Source organism: Lemur catta, chromosome 14, assembly GCF_020740605.2.
Source record: "Lemur catta isolate mLemCat1 chromosome 14, mLemCat1.pri, whole genome shotgun sequence".
Lineage (NCBI taxonomy): Eukaryota > Metazoa > Chordata > Mammalia > Primates > Lemuridae > Lemur > Lemur catta.
In genome coordinates this window covers 11,793,416-11,815,021 of record NC_059141.1, presented here as the reverse complement: position 1 = coordinate 11,815,021, position 21,606 = coordinate 11,793,416, and the positions used below count along the sequence as shown (strand labels likewise).

The 21,606-nt window shown below is 44.1% G+C and overlaps 1 protein-coding gene across 1 annotated transcript; it reads left to right on the top strand.

The window, feature by feature from the left end:
• Positions 1–2,813: 2,813 nt before the first annotated feature.
• On the top strand, positions 2,814–15,731 carry PNLIPRP1 (pancreatic lipase related protein 1). Its single transcript, XM_045568834.1, is given in 13 exon segments — positions 2,814–2,862; positions 3,450–3,604; positions 4,099–4,224; positions 5,843–5,977; positions 7,355–7,463; positions 8,913–9,032; positions 9,132–9,149; positions 9,152–9,250; positions 10,752–10,870; positions 11,785–11,914; positions 13,872–13,980; positions 15,203–15,370; positions 15,611–15,731. Coding segments are annotated over 13 exon segments (1,401 nt in total). The 3' UTR covers positions 15,675–15,731.
• Positions 15,732–21,606: the final 5,875 nt, after the last annotated feature.

Sequence of the window (21,606 nt, the reverse complement as noted above, 5' to 3'; positions counted from 1 at the left end):
GCAGGAGGGAGAACTAGAAATATACTACTGGAAGATTATGATACCATATGTGAGTTGGTATAGTATTACTAAAAGGTAGAATGTGATAAGCTAAAAATTCTAAAGCAACTACTAAAATAATTAACCAAAGGACTAATAAACCAATGGAGCATGTAAAATTGAACCAAAAAAATCCAAAATAAAGCATAAGAAGAGGTCAAAGAGAACAAAGGACATGGGGGAAAGACAATAACTTTATAACTAGCCACATCAATAATTGTATTAAATGAAAACAGTCTAAATACCACAATTAGAAGGCAGAGATTATAACAATGAATTTTTAAAAATCAATATCCAATTGTATTCTGCCTATAGAAAATGCACTGTAAATACAAAAACACAAACAGATTTCAAGAAGTGAAAGAATAGAAAAAGGTACACTGTCAGTCATTAGGAAAATGCAAATTAAAGCCACAATGAAATACCACCATAAATACATTTAAATGACTAAAATTAAAAAATTGACAATATCACGCATTACTGAGGATATAAAGAATCTTGAAATCCCATACACTGTTGATGGGAATATAAAATGAGACAAACTCTTTGGAAAGCAGTTTGGCAGTTTCTTAAAAAGCCAAGCATATACCTACCTATCATTCAAGTATTTCATTCTTAGGTATTTACCAAAGAGACAAGAAAGTATATCTTTATACAAAGATCTGTACATGAATATTCATAGCAGCTTTTATTGTAATAGCCAAAAACTAGAAACAACTCAAATGACCAACAACATGAGAATGGATAAACAAACTGTAGTCCATCCATACAATGGAATACTACTCAGCAGTGACAAGAATGAACTAGTGACACATGCAACAGGGATGGATCTTGAAATAACTACACCGAATGAAAGAAGCTAGAGAAAAGAATGCGTACACATTACATTACATTCATATAAGATTCTACACAATTCAAATTACTTCATGATGACAGCAGATCAGTGGTTGCCTGGGAGGAGGGAAGGTGGGAAGGGGTGGGAAAAAAGAATTACAAAGAGGCAGGAAGAATATCTGGGGGTGACAGATATGTTTGCAGCCTTAATTTTCAGTGGTGGTTTCAGAGGTATGTGCACATTATGTGTGTATATGAAAACTTACCAATTTAAATATCTGCAGTTTATTCTAGGCAAATTAAAGCTTAGTAAAGCTGTTAAAATAAAAATGTATACCCTGTGAAGTAGGTATTATTATTGTTATCACCACTGTGACTTCACTACAGGCTTTGTCAATGGCTCTAGCACCTTCCTGGACCCCATGAGCAGACTTCCAAAGATTAAATACCTCATCACCTAGACAGGCCAATCAGATGGCTCAGGCCTGGCAGAGTTTAAGGGAAATGTATTTTCTATTTTGACTTATTCTGTGTAAGTATCTCCCCTGTTCTGTGTGGGTGACACCCAACAAAGCCTTCTGATTACTTGTTCAGCATAAGTGAATATTTACCAACTCCTTATTTCACTCTATACAGCCTGGACTCAGATCCCACCTTATCAATCATTAGCTGTTTGGCTTTACAGGCATTTTACTTATCTCTCTGTGCCTCGGTTTCCAGATCTGTAAAAGGAGGCTTATAAAAGTACCTACCTCATGGGGTTGTTTTAAAACTAAATTAGCTAATACATGTAAAGTGCTTAGAACTCTGACTTTACTTGGCAAAGTTCAATAACTGACGGCTGCTATTCTTTACTACTCCACGAGAAATCCTTTCCATTTTCTTAAAGAGGGCCCTTGGGCCTGTACTCCAGTGTTTTGGTTGTTCAAGATTATGAACTTTGACATTGAGACATAGTTAACTTGGCAGTGGGGGGCACCCACAGTGTTTGCCATGAGAAGGCTTATCTGTCTCGCTGTGTGAACTGGCTGGGCTGCTCACAGATGTGCAGGTCTGAGTAAATCATGAGAGTCTCACAGGGGCCGAGTCTTATCTGCAGGTATGCAACCTTCAGAGGATCTGGGGAAACTCAACAGATGGGGAGTGGACTTTTGGAGCCTCCTGAACCCAACTGTTGAAATTATAGTGACATAATGCAATAATTGCTGCTATTTTAAACCATTATGTTTTAGATTGGTTCACTGCATAGTAACAGATAACTGGAACAAGCAGTTAATGGGAGGCTCTGTCTACAAAGCTCATGTGCCCAGGTATGTCTAGTTTGCAAGAGAGAAAGAGAGAGAGAGAAGAGGTTTTCTTAATCAGATACTTCCCTCCACTTTCAGCTATTTGATGGCATTTCCATCTATTCTAAGTGAGAAATACTGCCCTCCATTATCAGAGTTAGATGCTATGTCCTTATTGAGACCTGTAAACTACTTGGTGATGAAATTGAAAATTGAAAAGTAGGGCCCCTTCAGCTCATGAGTGCCTGCATAGTTACATAAGTACAAAGTTAGTGATTTTTCCCCCCTTTAACCAAGCATTCTTTCATCTTCCTAGACTTGTGAAAAGATTTGACCACTGTTATTAATCTTGTTTTGTATATTTGTGCAGATTAAAACATTAAGTGCACACAGCATGTGCTATCATCACCTGCTGTTTTCTTGAAGTAGCGCCGAAATGATAAGGCTGGAATATAAAAAAATAAAAAAGGCCTGGGGACTCGATCCAGTGAGGGGGAACATCTGGCACACTGGACAGGGTAAGCCACTTTTGTCACTCCTTTCACCTTCCTGCTGGGAAGTAGAGGCAAAGCAAACAGCCTTGAAGTGCTGAGAGTCTTTGCTCATTGCGCTGGTAATGCCCGGTGAGGCTGAACATGTTTAAATTTATTACAGATGCCGATCTTCTGGACAATCATGCTTTTCCTGCTGGGAGCAGCCAACGGTAAGAAACATCACACCTGGTCCTTGGAAAGGGCTTAAATCCAAGATCTCTGCACTGGCCAGAGGAAGCTTTAGCCGCAGCAGGGCTCCCAACTTCTCCTGGGTTCTGGAGAGAGGCGGGTGGGGCTGACACTCTCTGCCTGGGAAAGTAGGCTGGGCAGTTTGAGGGGGCCCCCGCTTCAGAGCATCTCCCCACTGGCCTGCCTTCATGCCCAGGGTGTTCACGGCCAGCTTTCCTAGGTAAAGCATTAAACACTTCCTGGCTTAACATACTGACTTATCAATGCCTGTTATTACATTAGTGAAATAAACATATCAGAAGAGCTAGGGATGGGACTCAGAACTTTTTAAGTTTTGAGGGTGGTTCTAAGCGAAGGTACCATTGGTGTCCCTGTGGGATGCAATGGGACTGGTCCCAAGCCAGTAGGTGGACACTGGGGCCAAGAAGAAAGTGGGAGGGGCCGAGGTGGGTGCATTCATTGTCTTCAGACTATCCTGGACAGGAGAGTACCAGGCCCGGACAGCAGTGATATCCCAGAGCCCAGCCTCAGGAGGCATTCCTTGAGCAGATTCATCCTTTCTCTGTAGGCAAAGAAATTTGCTATGAGGACCTCGGGTGCTTTTCTGACACTGAGCCCTGGGCTGGGACTGCAATTAGGCCCTTGAAAGTTCTCCCCTGGAGCCCTGAGAAGATCAGCACCCGCTTCCTGCTCTACACCAACGAAAACCCAAACAACTTTCAAGTGAGACCTCTGTCATTTTAACATCACTGTCACTGGGTGAGGGGCGTGCCCACCTGGCAGACCACGGGTTCTTTATCTCTGTACCCTCTTCCTCCATCTTGCCCTGCTCCACCACATCCCTCCATCTGCCACCCAGGGTTTGCCAGACCTAGTCTGAGTAGGTCTTCAGCAAATGTTGGTTAGAATGAATGAATGGGTCACATTTGCCAGACCTCTAGCTGTTATGTGATTCTGGTCTGGGATAAAGAGCTTACTATTTAACAAGAACCACATGGAAGGTAAGATTGTGAGCCACAATCCAGACCCAGTGAAGGCAGGGGTTACTGGCCTGGGGAGATGGGGCAGGGAAAGGGAGATCAGAGTGGGCTTTATGGAAGAGGTGGCTTTGTGCTAAGCTTTGAAGAGTCAAGGCACTGGGACAAGCGGAGGAAGGGGAGAGACAGGCCTGCAGGGCTGGGCTGCAAAAACATGCAGCGCTTCTGCATTTGTCACAGACTCTCCTCCTCTCAGATCCATCAACGATTGAGGCATCGAATTTTCAAACGAACAGGAAGACCCGGTTCATCATCCACGGCTTCATAGACAAGGGAGATGAGGGCTGGGTGACAGACATGTGCCAGGTAGGAGCCCACTCTGATCCCTGCGCTGGTTGCAGCCACAGCTTCCCACTAAAGTCTCCACCTCGCTTTACACACTCACAACAATGAGTTCGACAACAGGAAATCCTTACATATTAGGTAACTCTATATAGTTAAAATGTCTCTCTTCACAAAAATAAAAATTCCTTTCAATGTTTCTGAACTACATCTGTAGCCTGATGCAACCACATGTGAAAGATATGTGAAAAATACTCCCACTATCTCATTTCTGCTTAAACCATGGCTCAATGTTTTCTGCTTCCATTTTTAGTGAGGGTACTTTGTATTCCCAGAAACAAAGGATTATGTTCTTTTTGTTCAAATCTTTCCCACATTCCTGACAGTCAGAGATGTGTTGCTACGACAATTTATCTGAGATATAGAGACCTAAGATTGGCTGACTAAACTGGCAGAATAGAAAGTGCCCCACCCACCTACATGTAATATTAGTCAGAAGGACAGCAATAGAAGAATACACACGTGAGCACACACGTGTGCACAGAGACACATATGTGCACACAGATGTGTGCACACATGCACAGGCACACATACACAGATACATACATGCATAATATACTATCATTCTTTCTGTTTATGAGTGCACTGGTTCAATCTATTTTTCTCTCACCTTCAAATTTACCCCAAGAGGCTGCCTTCCACACATATATCAACAATGCCAGTCAGTAATGTCAACAGGAAAAATTACAAACACAGAAAATTAAAGTCATTCTGCATTTGGCCTTGGTTTACCAGATATTTCACTTGGCACCTTTCCTGTCCTATCATTCATAAGCATCTGATTGATACAGTTATACCCCAAATTCTCCAGGGTTATGAGAGATTCCTCAGGATTGCTTTGAAAATAAAAGTCCTGAGGAAAAAACTCTCAGTATCTCTGTGTATGTTGATCACACATATTAGCATCCTATATGTGAAAAGATTTCAAGTGGATTTTAAATTCAAAGCACCATTTTAAACTCAAGCTGGTCATATGTACTGCCTGACAGAACTCCTAAGAATATATCAGCTCCCTTGACATCCAGGAAGAAGTTTTCCTTTCTCAATCTCTTTTAAATCACTGCAATCCTATTTTTCAAATATCTGCAGAGCTTGTTTCCTCCATGAAATACTGTGCTGTCCTGACTGTAAAAGTAGTGAAGCTTCCCTCCCACTCTGAAGCTCAGTAAATGCCCAGGAGGCTGGGGCATTGCCAAATGGCTGAAAGGACCTCTCACAGTCAAATCTACAAGGTCATTTAGACACTGGCCACTGGAGATTTCAGTTAAGGCCTTTCCTTTTCAAAATAGGGCTGTTTTAATGATGCAATTGTTTTTCCCCTCCTAATCAACCTTATTGAATATGGTTGAAGAAAACCAGAGAGTGGCCAGGTTTTAATTAATCTGCAAGCTAGAGAGGGAATCGATTTGCCTTTGCGATTGGCCCTGAAGGACAACTCCTAACTGACAACAGGATTCCCTAACAGAGTCTAGTTTATCTCAGTGCCCCAGCCAGGAGAAGAGGGAAGTGGCCATTTCTGAGCCCCGCTGGATGGGGTTTCCCGTGCCCTCAGGATAATACTCTGGTATCTCCCCAACACCAGAACTTGTTCAAGGTGGAGACGGTGAACTGCATCTGTGTGGACTGGAAGAAGGGCTCCCAAACCACCTACACGCAGGCCGCCAACAACGTGCAAGTGGTGGGTGCCCAGGTGGCCCAGATGATCAAAATCCTCTCGGTGAGTCAGCCAGATGGGCCACGGGAGGAGGAAAGCAGAGCCCACTGGTCTCTGTTGGGTAAAGATGAAGCTGGGAATTATGGGTTAAAGAAGAATTAGAAAGAATTGACATTTCTTTCAGGATCTTACTTCTAAAACTGAAATTTGCCTTAATGATGACACACCAGTAGAAGAAAATATAATAATTGCTAACACTTAGGAGGTGGGGGCTTTTATTATCATCTTCAATTTATAAACAAAGAAATGAAGGCCCAGTAAGCTTAACTAGTTTGCCAAAAAAAATCATAGAGCAGGTGAATAGAAGTGTTGTCTTTTGGGCCCAGACCATCTAGCTTCAGGGGCCACCTATGACACCAGGTGAGTTCTGTTTGGGACAAAACACAGCATTGCTAGGGAAAGACAATTGGAGCCAAAGGGCAGTATGTGCAATTGGCATGTACCAACTCTGTTGGCCTGTTGATGTGGGTTCTGTTGACATTGGGGAATTTCTTGTGCCACAGTGATTTTGGTTGTTTTTTCCTACTCTGGTCTTTCATTTTAGCTAATTCTTTAAGTTAAGTCAGTAATTCTTTATGACTATTTTCTATACGAGGTAAAGGGCTCAGCCATTTCTGTGTTATATTTAAAGGGTCTACAAAAGAATCCACTTCTGTACCCCTGCAGAAAGCAAAACCCTTGGTGTTTGTACAAGAGGCACTGTAGACCAATAAATGAGGTGTCTTTGTGTGAACGTCTCTTGAGAACAACATTTGCAAACACCTCGTAGCTCTATTTGATTTGGAATTGGTTTTTTTTGTTTGTTTGTTTTTGTTTTTCGGTATTTTTGGAGCACAGTATCAGGAGCACGTGAGGAAGTAAAGAGGATGAATGAGATCCAGGCTCTCAAAGTGCTTGCAGTGAAGACTTGCAATCACTATAGAGTGTGATCTATTGGGGGTTCTGATGGGGAGAGCACAGGCTTTATGGGAACACACGGGGGGCAGCTAATCCAGACTGCTGTGGGGGTGGTTAAGGAGGTCTCCCCAGGAAGAGACATCTAAGTTGAGAGCTGAAGGCTAGCCTGTGTTGATTGCAGCTGGGCCAGTGCTTGGGGGATGGACAAAAAATGGGAGAAGAATAAACCAGGCCCAGAGGGGAAAGACTACAACATATTCAAGTGCCTGAAAGTTCAAAAAAGGGTTTGGCTGGAGAAGAGTCTAGAAAAATAGATGATGAATTAGGAAAGTTCTGAGGACCCTCGCAATGAGTTTGGGTTTGATCCTGAGGGCAGTGGGAGGCATAGAAGGTTTTCGGCTGAGGAGTGATACTATCAGGTTGGCATGTTAGAAAAACCACAGCACAAAAAAATATCCTGAAAATACAATCTCCCCTCTCTAGACAAACTACAGCTACTCACCCTCCAATGTCCACCTCATTGGCCACAGCCTGGGAGCCCACGTGGCTGGAGAGGCAGGGAGCAGGACCCCAGGCGTGGGCAGGATTACTGGTAAGGCCTCAGGGGCAGGGCCCCATGTTTTGTCCCTAGTAACCCCAGAATGTGGTCACAAGGATGCAGCCCAGTGTAGAGTTGCCCTGAAGGAGACTGTCCCCCTGGGCTGTGGCAGAGCAGGGTGGAGCCTGCACAAAACATTTTAGGAAGCCCCCAAGAAGCCCATGAGTCATAGCTTTGTCCCCCTTTGCTTCTTCCATCTCTGTCCTGGTCCCACCTCTCTAGGTCCAAGTTTTCTGGTGGTATAGGTCGCGCAGCAAGACTGAGCACCCCGGAAAATGCAGGGTAAGGCTAGTATGAAAATGAGCAAAACATAATCAAGAAGCGGCTATATTGTCACTTCTTTCCTCCTTCTCTTTCAAATCAAGGGCACAGTAGAACCTGAAAATTATGTTTCCCCACTGCCTCTGCTAGTAAAAGAAACCCAGCCACCATTATGGCCAAAAGCATCCTATTAACTGAAGCAAAGCATTTGAATTATAACAACAATGAAATATACCTATATAACATAAGTAATTATTATAGTAAGCATAGATTAAGTGCCTGCTTATCCCAAATACTGCAAAAAGTGCTTTATATTTTCTCATTTAATCCTCAGAACTAAAGAAGCAGGCTCAGGGAAGCAAATAACTTGCCCAAGGTTGCACAACTAGTCAGTGGTGGAACTGAGATTCAGACATGATTAAGCTGATGTTTGGCTTAAGCAATTCTATCTTTGTAAGAAAACCTCCTTTTATTTTTAGCAGATAACTACATTTATAGTCATACTTTTTCAGCTGCTCTGACCAAATCTTCAAAAAACTATTAACAAATCCAGGAGCCCTGTCAAGAAGGAAATATATTCAAAAATATTAATATTTTACTTATATGGCCATGACTATATGCCAGGCACTGTGCTAAGTGCTACATATTAACTCATTTAATCTATAACAACCATATAAAACAGATGCCATTATTACCCCATTTTATAAAGTAGGGAAATTGAGGCACAAAAAGATTGAGTAACTTACTCAAGGTCTTGCAACTTGTCCCAAAGTAGTTTAGTAGGGATTTGAAGACAGATGACCTGGCCCCAAATTCTGTGTTCCTAACCATGATACCATACTGTGCTTCTCCCCTTTTTTCTTCAAACTTGGGGAGAAACATAAGATGTTGAAGAAGACAGTAAATGGGAGAATCTGATGTGGAAAAAAAATCCTTGTTCAAAAAAACCTCTCAATTTCTTGGCTCATCTGCCTTCTATCCATGTCACTGGGGCCCTCTTGTAATGAGTTACATTGAGACTCTAGGTCCTCATATTCAGCACCCAGGGCCATGGCACTGTAAAACTCCAGGGCATGGCCCCCCTTGAGTTGAGCATTGCATAGCCTAGGCAACTGTACACCCCTATCCCGCTGACACCTATAGTCAGGGCTATTGTTCTATAGTGCTGACCATCTCTTTTAGGGCTGGATCCCGTAGAGGCAAGTTTCGAGGGTACTGCTGAAGAGGTGCGACTTGACCCCTCTGATGCTGCCTTTGTTGATGTGATTCACACGGATTCAGCTCCCCTGATTCCATTCTTGGGTGAGACCCACAGTGCTCCAGCTTCAAGCATGTGCAATTGTGTTTTAACCACGATAGCCTTGCATTACAAAAAGCTCATTGCTTGTCCAAACATTTCAGGTTTTGGAACAAACCAACTGGTGGGTACCTTGACTTCTTCCCCAATGGAGGAGAGAACATGCCAGGATGCAAGAAGAATGCCCTGTCGCAGATCGTGGACCTTGATGGCATCTGGGCAGGTATAGCTCTGGTGGGGTTGAGGGAAGCAGGGAGGGCAACACTTCCCTGGAGTGAGCAGTGCCTTTCCAGAGAAAATCTTAGGAATGATAACACATCTCTCTTTAAAAATATACAGTTCCCCTTCTGGACATTATTTTGGAAAAATGTAGCTATATATCATTTTTTATATCTCAGCTCTACTGATTTTGTACTTCCTTAGAACATTGCTGTTGATGTCCTAGAGTGTACAAGAAACAAAGAATTATAAAACTGTTGCTTAAAGCTATAACTCCAACAATCAATTGGTAGTTAACTAACAGAAAAAGGAAATACCAGAAGAGTAAACATCCTGACTATAACTAGGAAGATTTTTCTGCAAATTCTCCCTTAGGAGTCAATGATATGGTTCAAACTTATATAATTAGATCTAATTTGGTATCCAGAATGAGGATATCCCCAATGGTTTCCATGGCAAAGCCATTTGCACAATGAAGCCATTGTTCACCTATGCTGAGCAGGAATGAGGGACCATCCTAGGTAAGGAGGGTTACAGTGGAGTCTGCTACTCCAACTCTTTGTTGTTGATCTAGCACATCTGGGAATAAAGGCAATCCTTCAGATGCGCTCTGATTCTGTATCTAATGAGGTCAAAAGGACTATGGACAGGTGAAATTTTATGCCAAACTTGTCATGTGGCACCACACAGGTTAAAATCCTTAGTGGGCTTTTATAAGGAGCAATGATTTTTATTGAATTTCATCAAAATGGCTTGGCAAGTATGGATGCCATCAAAGCAATTATTAAGAATGAGGACAAATGCATTTTGTCTTTCACAGTCTTATGGGGGTTTGCATGGATAGGGTAGCCTAAACCCTCCACCAGTAATGGCCAAGCAAGTTCAAGCCAGGTCTGGAAGCTGTGCTGTGACATTTGTCACTTGGCAGGAGTTGCCAGGAACCAAGGAAGATCAAGACACTATAAGAGTGATGCTCAGACAAAGTTACCTAAAGTTATTCAGCCCTCCTTTCAGTTGCATAAGTGCAGCATGAAAATGTCCTTGCACTGGCTTTATCATATCTAAGGTCATGTCACATCTGGTCATGTCTTTGAAGACCTCCACCTTGCTGCCTATGAAACCAGATGGCACAGAGGTTAGAGGGATGGGCTTGGGTTTAATTACCGGCTCTCCCACTTACTAGCTATGATCTGTAAATCTGAGGCTGTAATCTGTAGATTTTCCTGTAAACTATAAATTATATGGCAATATATGGATGTAAATAGGGATGATATGGTACCCATCTCCTAGGAAAGGTGAGGATAACATGGACAATGCATGCAAAGTGATCAAAACATGGCCCGACACACAGAAAGCACCCTCTATATGTTAATTGTCATTATTGTGGCTGGATTTGAGACTTATCTTAAATTTCTGAAAATATGGTCCCACTTTGGAGACAGAGGCAGAGAAGCTATTCCAAACCCCCCAACCACCTATGCATAGGTTCTCATTTGTTTCCCCAGGAACTCGGGACTTTGTGGCTTGCAATCACCTAAGAAGCTACAAGTATTACTCAGACAGCATCCTCAACCCAGACGGGTTTGCTGCATACCCCTGTGCTTCCTACAAGTCCTTCCAGTCTGTAAGCTTAATGTCCTGACTTGAATGATGGTGACCACCCTACTGTGGGACAGGTGTCCTACTGTGTTTGGGATCTGCAATGCCTTCTCACTATGTGTTTTGCATTGTCCCTCAGAGTTCAGGGTCCTGTGGAGTCCAGAAAGAAAAAAAAAAAAAAACTGTAGGCAGGAAGTGGCTAAAATTCTAGATGAGATTAGTCATGTGGGAGAGAAAACTCTGGGAAATCAGAGAGACGACCAGTCAATTCAATGATATAGAAAGGCTGCCTGAAAGAGGCAACATTTGAATCTGGGTTGGAAATGACAGAATTTAGAAGGAAGAGGAGTGCACATTTCTGACAAGGGCAGAGCCAGAACAAAAGAATGTGTGAGACAAGAGCTCTCACACCAGAGAGAGGGCAGGGTGGATGCTGGGGTCCTATGTGCCAGGCTGGCAAGAAGGGGAAAGCTGGAAGAAAAGATAGGCTGGAGCCTGCCTGTTCTGATTTATAGGAGCCAGCGTGAGCATCCCTTCCCAACTCCACATTCAGGGACATCATATTGGTAGTCTGAAATTGGCCACTGTCAGAGGATTTACACCATGGAAATTGGTAAATGCTATAATCAAGGCTTTTTGTCCCAGAGAATGAGCTGCTAATCATTCGCCAGCATACTACTCAATAGAAGGTATAATTCATCTAACCTGGGTCCTGGGCATCAGTATTTTTAAAGCTCCCAAATAATTCTAATGTGTTATGCATAAGGGTTGGGAACCCTGCCCTGAATGAAAGTAATTTAGAAATTATCTGTTCTAACCCCCTTCCTGTTACAAATGAGAATGCTCAGGCCATAGGAAAACTGAGTGTCTGCTCCCCCACATGTATCAGTCATAAAAAGACAAATCCACCTTACAGTCTCATCTACCTCTTCTCATTAGAACAAGTGCTTCCCCTGTCCAGATCAAGGGTGCCCACAGATGGGTCACTATGCTGATAAATTTGCTGGCAAGACAAGTGAGGAGCAGCAGAAATTCTTCTTGAACACAGGAGATGCCAGCAATTTTGCTCGTAAGTTGTACTTTGCCTACCTGTCCAGGTAAAGAAAATATAGTTTCTGTTACAAATGAAGGGCTTGCCTCTAACCTGAAATATTTATGGGTACATTTTGATTATCTTAGAAAAGGACGCATCCACCCAAAGTATCCCATTTAAGATGCAACTGAAGATTTAGAAAGACCCTGCATTTCTTCCATTTTATTTGTATGGCATGAAATGAGTGGAAGCAAATAGTATAATTAATGGGATTATGACAATTTGCATGTCAGTTTGTGACCAGCTACCCTGAATTTTTGCCACTCCACAGTTTATTGTTCCTTTTATTTTTAAGATTGTGTCAGACACATCTGTTGTTCTATTCACTCAGTAAACATTTATTTAATACCAGATCTTTCCTGGGCTGTGCCCCTTAAGAATCCCAACTCCATTCTCCATTTTCCCCACTCTGTCTATGCATTCCTGATGCCCAGGGGCTGCCTCTCTGGTGGAGTAGGGGTGAGATTCAAGGGGAGGGTGATTTATCTACAAAACCTGCCAAATGGACTAGGACATAGGGTAGAGACTGGGCATATTTGGACCACTTTGTACCAAAACTTCCGTATGACAGCTCTATAATATGTGGCCCAGTAAAAACAGAGGCTATGAATCTATATAAATATATAAATATAAAATATAATACATGTCTTATATAGTTTTAAGGTCAGATTTATTGAGTTATAATTTATAGTCAGGAAAATTCACCCTTTTCAGTGTATAGTTCTATGAGTTTTGACAAATGGTTGTGTAACTACCTTCAAATCGAGATACAGAATGTTCCATCACTACGAATATATATTTTTTGTAAGAAGACATTGATTATCAATCCTTCCACTGATGTAGTGATGCATAAAATACTTGCCCATGTTTTAACAACAACAAATTAAACATTCGGTAACTATGTATTCATTCCTTAACCAACATTTATTGATGGGCCACAGGCTATGCTAGACACTGGGGATGCAGGGATAAATAAGACACTGTACTCATGAAATTTATAATCCAGCAGAGAAGACAGAAACTGAATAAGCAACTACAAGTGTGTCGGGCTTGGTGGGCTTCTGCTGTGGCATTATGGGACAGAGGACCTGGCCCTGTCCAGAGGGAGAGTCCGGAGCAATGTCTCTGAGGATACGAAAGATGAATAGGAGTTAGGCAAAGTGTGTATGCATGTATTTATGTGTGTGTACATGTGTAGATATGTGCATGTACATGTGTGTTTGTGTGTTTGTGCATATGCATGTTTATATATGTGTTTGTGTGTTGGCATTTATGTGTATGTGTGTGGTCCTATGTGTATAGGTTTATGTATGTGTATGTGTATTTTTATGCAGCTATATGTGTGCGTGCATCCAGGCACTGGGACAGCACTCCAGGTAGAAATCTAGGTGACAACTGCCCATGTACCTACTCTGTGCTGGAGACTGTCCAGGGCCCTGGGACTACAGAAATGAGACACAGCCCTTGCTCTTGAGGTGCTCATCAATGGCACTCCTGAGCCACCTTCCCTCGTTCCTTCTCTTTTCACCCTAACTCATAGTACTGCAAGTCTGGAGCAGAGCTGTCCAACAGACTTCCTGCAATGAGGGACATGTTCTGTGCTGTCCAATACAGTAGCCATTCACCTCCTGTGGCAATTTAGCACTTGCAATGCAGCTAGTATACCTGAAAAACTAAATGTTTAACTTTATTTAATTTGAATTTAAATATAAGCAGCCACATGTGCTTAGAGAACCCCTTACTGGGCAGTACAAGTCTCTAATGGGCTATGGCTGAACACGTACTTCCCATTAAGGCCTAGTTTCAATTATAGATTAATAAGTAGAATTTCTTATACTTTGATGCCTCAATGTAAGGGAAGGAGACAGAAGACTGGGATTTGAGTCACGTATTTTGCATGTGAATAAACTGAACTATTCTATCCTCTGTGCAGGCTGGAGATATGGGGTTTCCATAACATTGTCTGGAAGAACAGCCACTGGTCGGGTCAAAGTTGCTTTGTTTGGAGATAAGGGAAACACTCACCAGTATGAAGTCTTCAGGTAATTTCTTATTTTAGTGTTACATCTCATTTGATGATATACACAGCCTTCAAGCCATATACTTAATCTGAATTCTTATCTCTTTATATATCAATGGATTTTAAATTATAGCCATGTACCACATAACAATGCTTTGGTCAACAACACAGACCGCATATACAGCGGTTGCCCTATAAGATTATAATACCATATTTTTACTGTACATTTTATATGTTTAGATATGTTTAGATACACAAATATTTACCATTATGTTACAATTACCTACAGTATTCAGTACGGTTATGTGCCGTACAGGTTTGTAGCCTCAGAGCAGCACGCATTATACCACACAGGCTTGTGTAAGAACACTCTATTATGCTCACATAACAAAATCACATAACGATGCATTTCTCAGAAAGTATCCCTGTCCTTAAGCAACACATGACTGTACTTAGTTTATGTACTGAATTGCAGATTTCTGCTAATAATTTTTCTTTTCTCTATTGTAAACCCAGGTATTTAATTCTTTCTCTCTCAATAGATCAAATTTAAAAAATAAATAAATCTAGATTGGGTGAGGTGGCTCTTCCCTGTAATCTTAGCACTTTGGGAGGCCCAGGCTGGAGGATCACTTGAGCCCAGGAATTCAAGACTAGCCTGAGCCACATAGAGAGACTCCATCTCTACAAAAAAAAATTAAAAATTAGCCTGGCATAGTGATGCACACCTCTAGTCCCAGCTACTGGGGAGGCTGAGGTGGGAGGATCACTTGGACCCAGGAGTTGGAGGTTGCAGTGAGCTATGATGATGCCACTGCACTCTAGCCGGGGTGACAGAGCAAGACCCTGTCTCAAAAATAAATGAATAAACAAATCTAATATTACCTCAGATATCTTATTTTCTAATTAGCATAATAACACATACTTCTTGTGTTAAACTACATGGCTCACTTATTTTTGTACAAATAATTCTTCCAGAAACAAATACAAAATAATATGAAGGAATTATATTATTTTTTTATAAGAAAGTTTTGAGGAAAAATTAACTACAGTTTAAAAACCCATAAATAATTGTTGGAAGCTGCTGGCATATAGCTGGCTTTTCCACTTCTACCTCCTTTATTTGGAAATTAATTTGGAAAAATACTCCTGTTTATCTAAAATAGAAAAAAAGCAGCATGGTCGTATATGGTCATTAGAACTCATTTCTATGAACAAGATTGTTTCTGTTTCTCTCTGTCAAGTGGGATTATCAAATCAGGCACAACCCATACCAGTGAGTTTGATGCACAGCTTGATGTTGGAACAATTGAGAAAGTCAAGTTTCTTTGGAATAACAACGTGGTAAATCCAACCCTCCCCAAAGTGGGTGCAGCCAAGATCACCGTGCAAAAGGGAGAGGAGCAGACAGTGTAAGTATCTTTGCTGGCTTGTGCCTAAGGATGTTTGGAAAGGTATAATATAATGGAAGCCCACCCGGGAAAGCCCTGATGCAACCTGTTCTCCGGGAACCGGTTGAAGCTACAGCCCTAGTGGTCGCCTCATGTCTTTTGAATTGTAAATCAGTAATTACCTTTGCTTAACAACTCAAATCACCGGGGCATTCACTAAGGATATCCAAACACTTAAAAAGCGCTCGTTTTTCTCCGCAGGTACAACTTCTGCAGCGAAGATACTGTGAGAGAAGGCGTGCTGCTCACTGTCACGCCCTGCTAAACTCCAGGCAGGAATGCCTGCTGTGTTCACATCAGTAAAATCCACTGATGCCTCTGTCTACTCAACACGTCTATCTTTGGCGTCAGCTGCCGCCCGTGGCGACAAGAGGGAATCGAACATTAAAAAATTTCATGAGCATTTCCATATACTTGGGTTTCTCGCCACTGACTTCTGATCACACACCACTTCTCCCCAGCTTCCTTGGTCCCCGTGCCCCCTGTATTCTCTCTACCTGAGAGGGTGGCAATTAGCAGCAGAACTAGAGCTCTGCCAGCCTTTAGCCCCGCCCTTCATCTTTCAGGGGGAAACTGAGGCCCAGTGGTGGGGGTAGCTGTTCAAACTTGGCGTTCCAGTCAGGACGGAGGGTCGGGCTCCTGACTCACCTTGACCACCTTGAGGGAAAGGTCCGGGGATGCTGAGGCCCCTCTCTGGCGGCAGATTTGGTGGTGGTGGGACCCCTGGGCGGCCCTGGCCCTGGGTGAGGAATGCAGAGCCTGTGGCGGGCACCTGCGAAGAGCGCTGACAGGCTTCCAGCGCCGACTCCCCCGGGCAAGGAGCAGTGTCTGGCCGGCTCTTCTCGGGACTGGGCTGGCTGAGGAGGGGTGGGAGGGACGGGCTTCCAGAAGGAGCGCACGGAGCGGGCCCTGTTGGGCGGGGCTATTCCGTCAGCCAATCGGCTTGGGCCCCTGGGAGCCCCTGGCCAATCAGTAGTCGTTGCTGATCAGTGGCCCCACCCACACAGACCCTGTACTTTGAGCCTTGTTTGAGGTGGCCCAGCCTGTCCTGAGGTCATCCGGGAAAGTCACTGCCTCCCCAGAGGGTCTCCTCCTGGATCACCAGGCCCCACATCCCACCACGGCAGTTCCGGTGCCTGGCCTCTGTTTCTAACCAGCAATGCCACGTCAAACTTGAATGCGAATGGGCTCCAGTTATCCCTCAAACACAGGGTTGTGGCGAGGATGGAAGGAGCGACTGTAGGCCCCCCAGGACAGGGCACAGGGCGGAGTGCTCGGTTAAACAGTGGTGATGATGAGGGTGATAAAGGTGATGGTGGCGGGAGGGGACACCTAGCGCCGAGCGAGAGAACGGAGCCCAGGCAGAGGCCCTCTGTCACAGTTTTACCACACCCCAGGCAAGGCTGCGCCACGTTGGCAAAGAGCTCAATCAATGCAACTTAGATTCTGCAAACATCAAACACCAGCTCTGTTCCTACCCCCGTGCCAGGCACTGGGGAGAGTGGAAAGCAGAAGACACGGACTCTGCGCCCCTTCCTAGAAGGAGCTCACAGTAGCTGCCTTCTAGGAACAAAAAACAAGGTAAGTCCCAGGACAGGGTGTCCCAGAAGAGGGAAGGATCAAGATGGGAAAGCTCCACAGAGCCAGTGGGTTTAGGCCCAGGTTTGAAGGACTGCAGGCTTCGAGGCCAGCTAGGAGAAGGTGGCCACTGCGGATATCCAGGCAAGAGGTGATGACGACCTCTGAGAGTGGTGAATGAAACCTAGGTATAATGGAGAGGGTGTGGCTGGTTGTCCATGGGTAAGAACCCTGCTCCCTGCCCAAGGACAGCCTGTCTCACTGCACTCCTCAGCTATAAACGATGATTTGGGGGAAATGATCTTAAAATAGGAAGAAAAGTGAGAAGAGCACACAGCCATGGAAAAAGGAAGTCAGTCGGGCAGGCTTCCCAAGGCTCTTGGCCACACCATAAGAATGTAGCTTAGGTGCTGCCCTGAGCCTCAGGGTGACCTGGAAAGACCTGGGTCCCAACTGCAGGGGCCGGGGAGGCCATGGATGGAGGGAGACCTGAGCTGGAGCAGAGCCAGCTCAGTCCTCCCACATCCCTACATTCCTCTCCTGGAACCTGTGTCCTTTTATCAGATATGCAGCTGGAGAAAACTCCAGGAAGGCAAAGAACAACAGGTTCCAAGGCCTGGACCTTGACTGCCAATCAGTGTGGTTATCTAGCATCCACCTCCTGACACACTCTGGGGAGTCCAAGCTCAGCCCCATAGATCCTTGACCCAAACACACTCACTTGGGGAGATGGGAAGTACAGGGCTCTCTGGGGAGGGAGTGATCTACTTCCAATCTCTACCCTGACCAATTAAAGAGCAATCCTAAGCCACAGACCTTTTTATAAAGCCCACAGGTGATCTCCACGTGTAGGCAGGTGACCATCTGCCATGATGCAAGTGTATTCATCTCCCAGGGCTCCCATGCACACTTTTCTCTGACAAATTACTAATTTTTTGTTTTCCTTTCAGTGATCATCTATTTTTTTTACTAGTAATACAAATAAAACTTTCTCTTTGTTAGGATAATTTGCAGTAGAACTTTTGTCTCCTGAGTTGATGCTTAATAAAATGAAATCAATAGGAAAATTCCAAGAGGTTTTGAGAACTTTTTAGAAAAAAAAATAGAGTTTATGTATTTACTGGTCTGAGAAATCTTGGGCAGTATGATCTGGAACTGAAAATGTGGAAGAGACATCCAGTGTCACAGGCTTTGAGAATAGAAGAAGTTTGTCCTGGGACCTGGAATGAAGGAGCAGGGAGAAATGAGCTGGGTGGGGGGAGAGGTTGTGGGGAGATGTGGTGACATCCCTGGCAAAAATGCAGAAGAGGGGAAAATCAGGCTCCTTCCAGAACTGTGAGCCCTTCAATACAGGCATTTATCAGCTGGGAAGGTGTCAAAGGAGTGGCAGAAATGAAGCTGGGCAGAGGCCAGATGGTGGCTGTTTGTTTGCTGGGGCTGCCATAACAAAGTCCCATAAGCTAAGGGGCCTAAACAACAGAAATTTATTGTCTCAGAGTTGTGGAGGCCAGAAATCTGAGATGAAGGTGTCAGCAGAGTTGGTTCCTTCTGAGAGTTGTGAGGGAGAATCTGTTCCAGGCCTTACTCCTAGCTTCTAATGATTTGCTGGCAATATTTGACATTCCTTGGCTATGTCTGCCTTCATATTCACAAGGCATTCTCCCATGTGTGTTTGTCTGTGTCCAAATTTCTCCTTTTTATAAGGATGCCAATCATATTGGATTAGGGCCCACCCTAATTACCTCATCTTAACTTGATTACTTCTGTAAAGACCCTACCTCCAAATAAGGTCTTATTCTCAGGTAGTAAGTGTTAGGACTCCAACATACCTTTCTGGAGGAACACAATTCAATCACAGCAGTGTCTATCTACTATGGTCTGAATGTTTGGGTCCCTTCAAAGTTCATGTCAAAACTTAATCCCCATTGTGGTGGTATTAAGTGGTGGGGCCTTTGAGGAAGTGATTAAATCATGAGCATGCTCCACCCTCATGAATGAGATCAATTCCCTTATAAAAGATGCTTCAGAGAGTTGCCTGGACTTTACATCTCTTCTGTCCCATGAGGATGTGGTATCTATCCTTTGTTGTCCCCTTTCACTATGTGAGGACACAGCAAGAAGGCACCATCTTGGAAGCTAAGAGCAGCTCTCACCAGACACCAAGTCCTTGGTCTTGGACTTCCCAGCCCCCAGAACTGTGAGAAATGAATTCCTATTCTTTATACATTACCCAGCCTCAGGTATTTCATTATAGCAGCACAAACAGACTAAGACACCACCCTCACATGCCCAGCTTAGGCGCTTGGACTCCACATAAATTCTGATCCCTCTCCACAGAGTTATTCTCTTTAGACTAAGCCCAAATTATGTGGTAGCCCATTTATAAGCCCTCCTCACATGCTTTTTCTTCTTTGTGCTTTTGATCATTTGTAATTATGTATTTGTAGGTAATCACTGCCTGTGCCCCATGGGACCATCAGTCCCAGGAAGGAAGGGAAGAAGCATGTTTTGTTCACCGTTGTATTCTCAAGACTGGAAGAGTGTCAAGCATATTGTAGCTACGTAAAAATGAATGTGAATGTGTGAACCACCATGTGAATCATGTATCTCTGAGCAACGAGAAGCCACTCACAGAATTAAGCTAGGAGGGACTTTGGGAAATGGGAGGAGGCTGAGCTGGAGGGGGAGATGGAGTGGCCTAGAAGGAAGTGATACCAGCCACGGGAGGGCAAGAGCAGGGGGAATAAGGGGAGAGGACAGATGCATGAGGTGTTAAGGGACAAAGGTTCAAGCAAAGGAAGACCCAAGCCACCCCCATCCCCTGGGCAACTGCTGTGCCAGCTGGCAGGACTCACCCAGGCCTTGGCCCTGCCACCTATCACCTGCCAACCATGTGGTCAGCAAGTGAATTTTCCCACAGGTGCTGCCCTTCACTTCCTTCCCACATCAGACAGTTGGCAGAGCCTCAGGCCTTCTGGATGCCCCAGAGAGGAGAGAGCAGCTGAGCTGGTTTTGCATGGGCAGGTACGTGGAAGTGAACGAGTGTCCCTCAGTGGCAGCCTGGGGCCCAGCTGGCCTGCCTTGGGCCACCCTGCAGAAGAGACCAGGCAGGCTCTGGACTGCTTGGGAGAACCCAGTGTGTTTTCTTCATCTTCCCCCAACTCCCAACCACCAGAAACTATAACAGGATTATCCAGCCCTCTTTGGGGGGCAGCTTGGTGCAGGGACAATTTTCCTAGATCAGCCTAGATTCCATCCATTTCACCGATCAACAAACTGAGACCTGGCAGAGGAGAGATAATAGCACCACAGTAGGAAGTGGAGGCCTGAGATCAAGCCCCTACTCTTCCATTTGCCCCTATACTAAGCCCTTTAACCTTTCTGGTCCTCTGTTGTCTCAGCTATAAAATGGGAATTAAACAATACTCTCATTTCTTGAGTGTTTTACAGATCTAAGAGCTTGGATTTGATCACTGCCATTTATCCAAAGATACCTTTTAAACAACCACTACTTAATTCCTTTCCCACACTCAGCTGTTTCGCATGGCCCTCAATACCTGTCCTTGATACTGTGTTCCCCACATGTGTTTGTTCAGCTTATTTCTCATCACTTTTGGCATTGTTACCTCTTAGGTTATTTCTTACTCTCTTTAAAAGTGTGTTTAAATGATGGACTCCTTCCAGGTGACTCTTAATTGAATAGAAAAGCAGCATCCTCTATTCATGTTATAGTTCCCAAAATTTCTTGTAGGATCCCAGATTTGAAAATGACCTCGGAAGTAGATCACCTTACCTGATGCTTGACTTCTATCTACCTCTTCATAAGTTGCAATGTCATTCAAGTGAGGCAGGGAACTCACTCCCCACTAACTAAACCCTATTCTATTTTCCACGGAATCAAGCCTTTGGAAAGTTTCCCTTATATGGAGCAAATCTGCCTCAGTGAGCCCCTTGAGGGCAAGGATGGCCATGACCTGCCTTGGCATTTATTATAGAACAGAGCCTTGTGACCTGTAAATAAGAAGAATTACTTCTTGCCTAAAGGAACTATAACACTCTCCCCCTTCTTTCCAGCTCTGTCCTCTGGGATGGAGGTTGACCAGATGAAACACCACTGGCCACCCAGGTAAGAAGTTTTCCCTGGATTCAGTGGCTAATCTGTGGCTGGAACCAGGCGAGTGTGGATGATAAGAACCTGCCAGACTATCTGAAAGTGCCTTAGCTAAACCTCACCAAAGGCTACAATCAAATCACAGAATGGGTTAGCTGCTAAATGGGTGGCAAAACCAAAAATCAAAGAACTATACGATCTAAAATCCTCTCTTAATAAATACAGAAATATTCATTAGGAATACAGAGTCAGAAAAGGAAGGTGCCCAAAGTTTAGCTAATCTCCTAAAATGGACCACAGGCCACAACTGTGATCATTTTCTCTTAGGGAGAGTCCGGGGGCCAGCTGCACCTGTCAGAGCCTGGGGAATACATAATCCAATCTCTTCCTCCTCCCACCCTCTGATCTTCTGCTGGTGCCTCCCATTGGCTGAACCCAATCAGAAGGCCATGGACCAAGCAGCCCTGGCAGGCAGTCCACAGAGGCAGTCTCAGGGCACAGGGCAGGA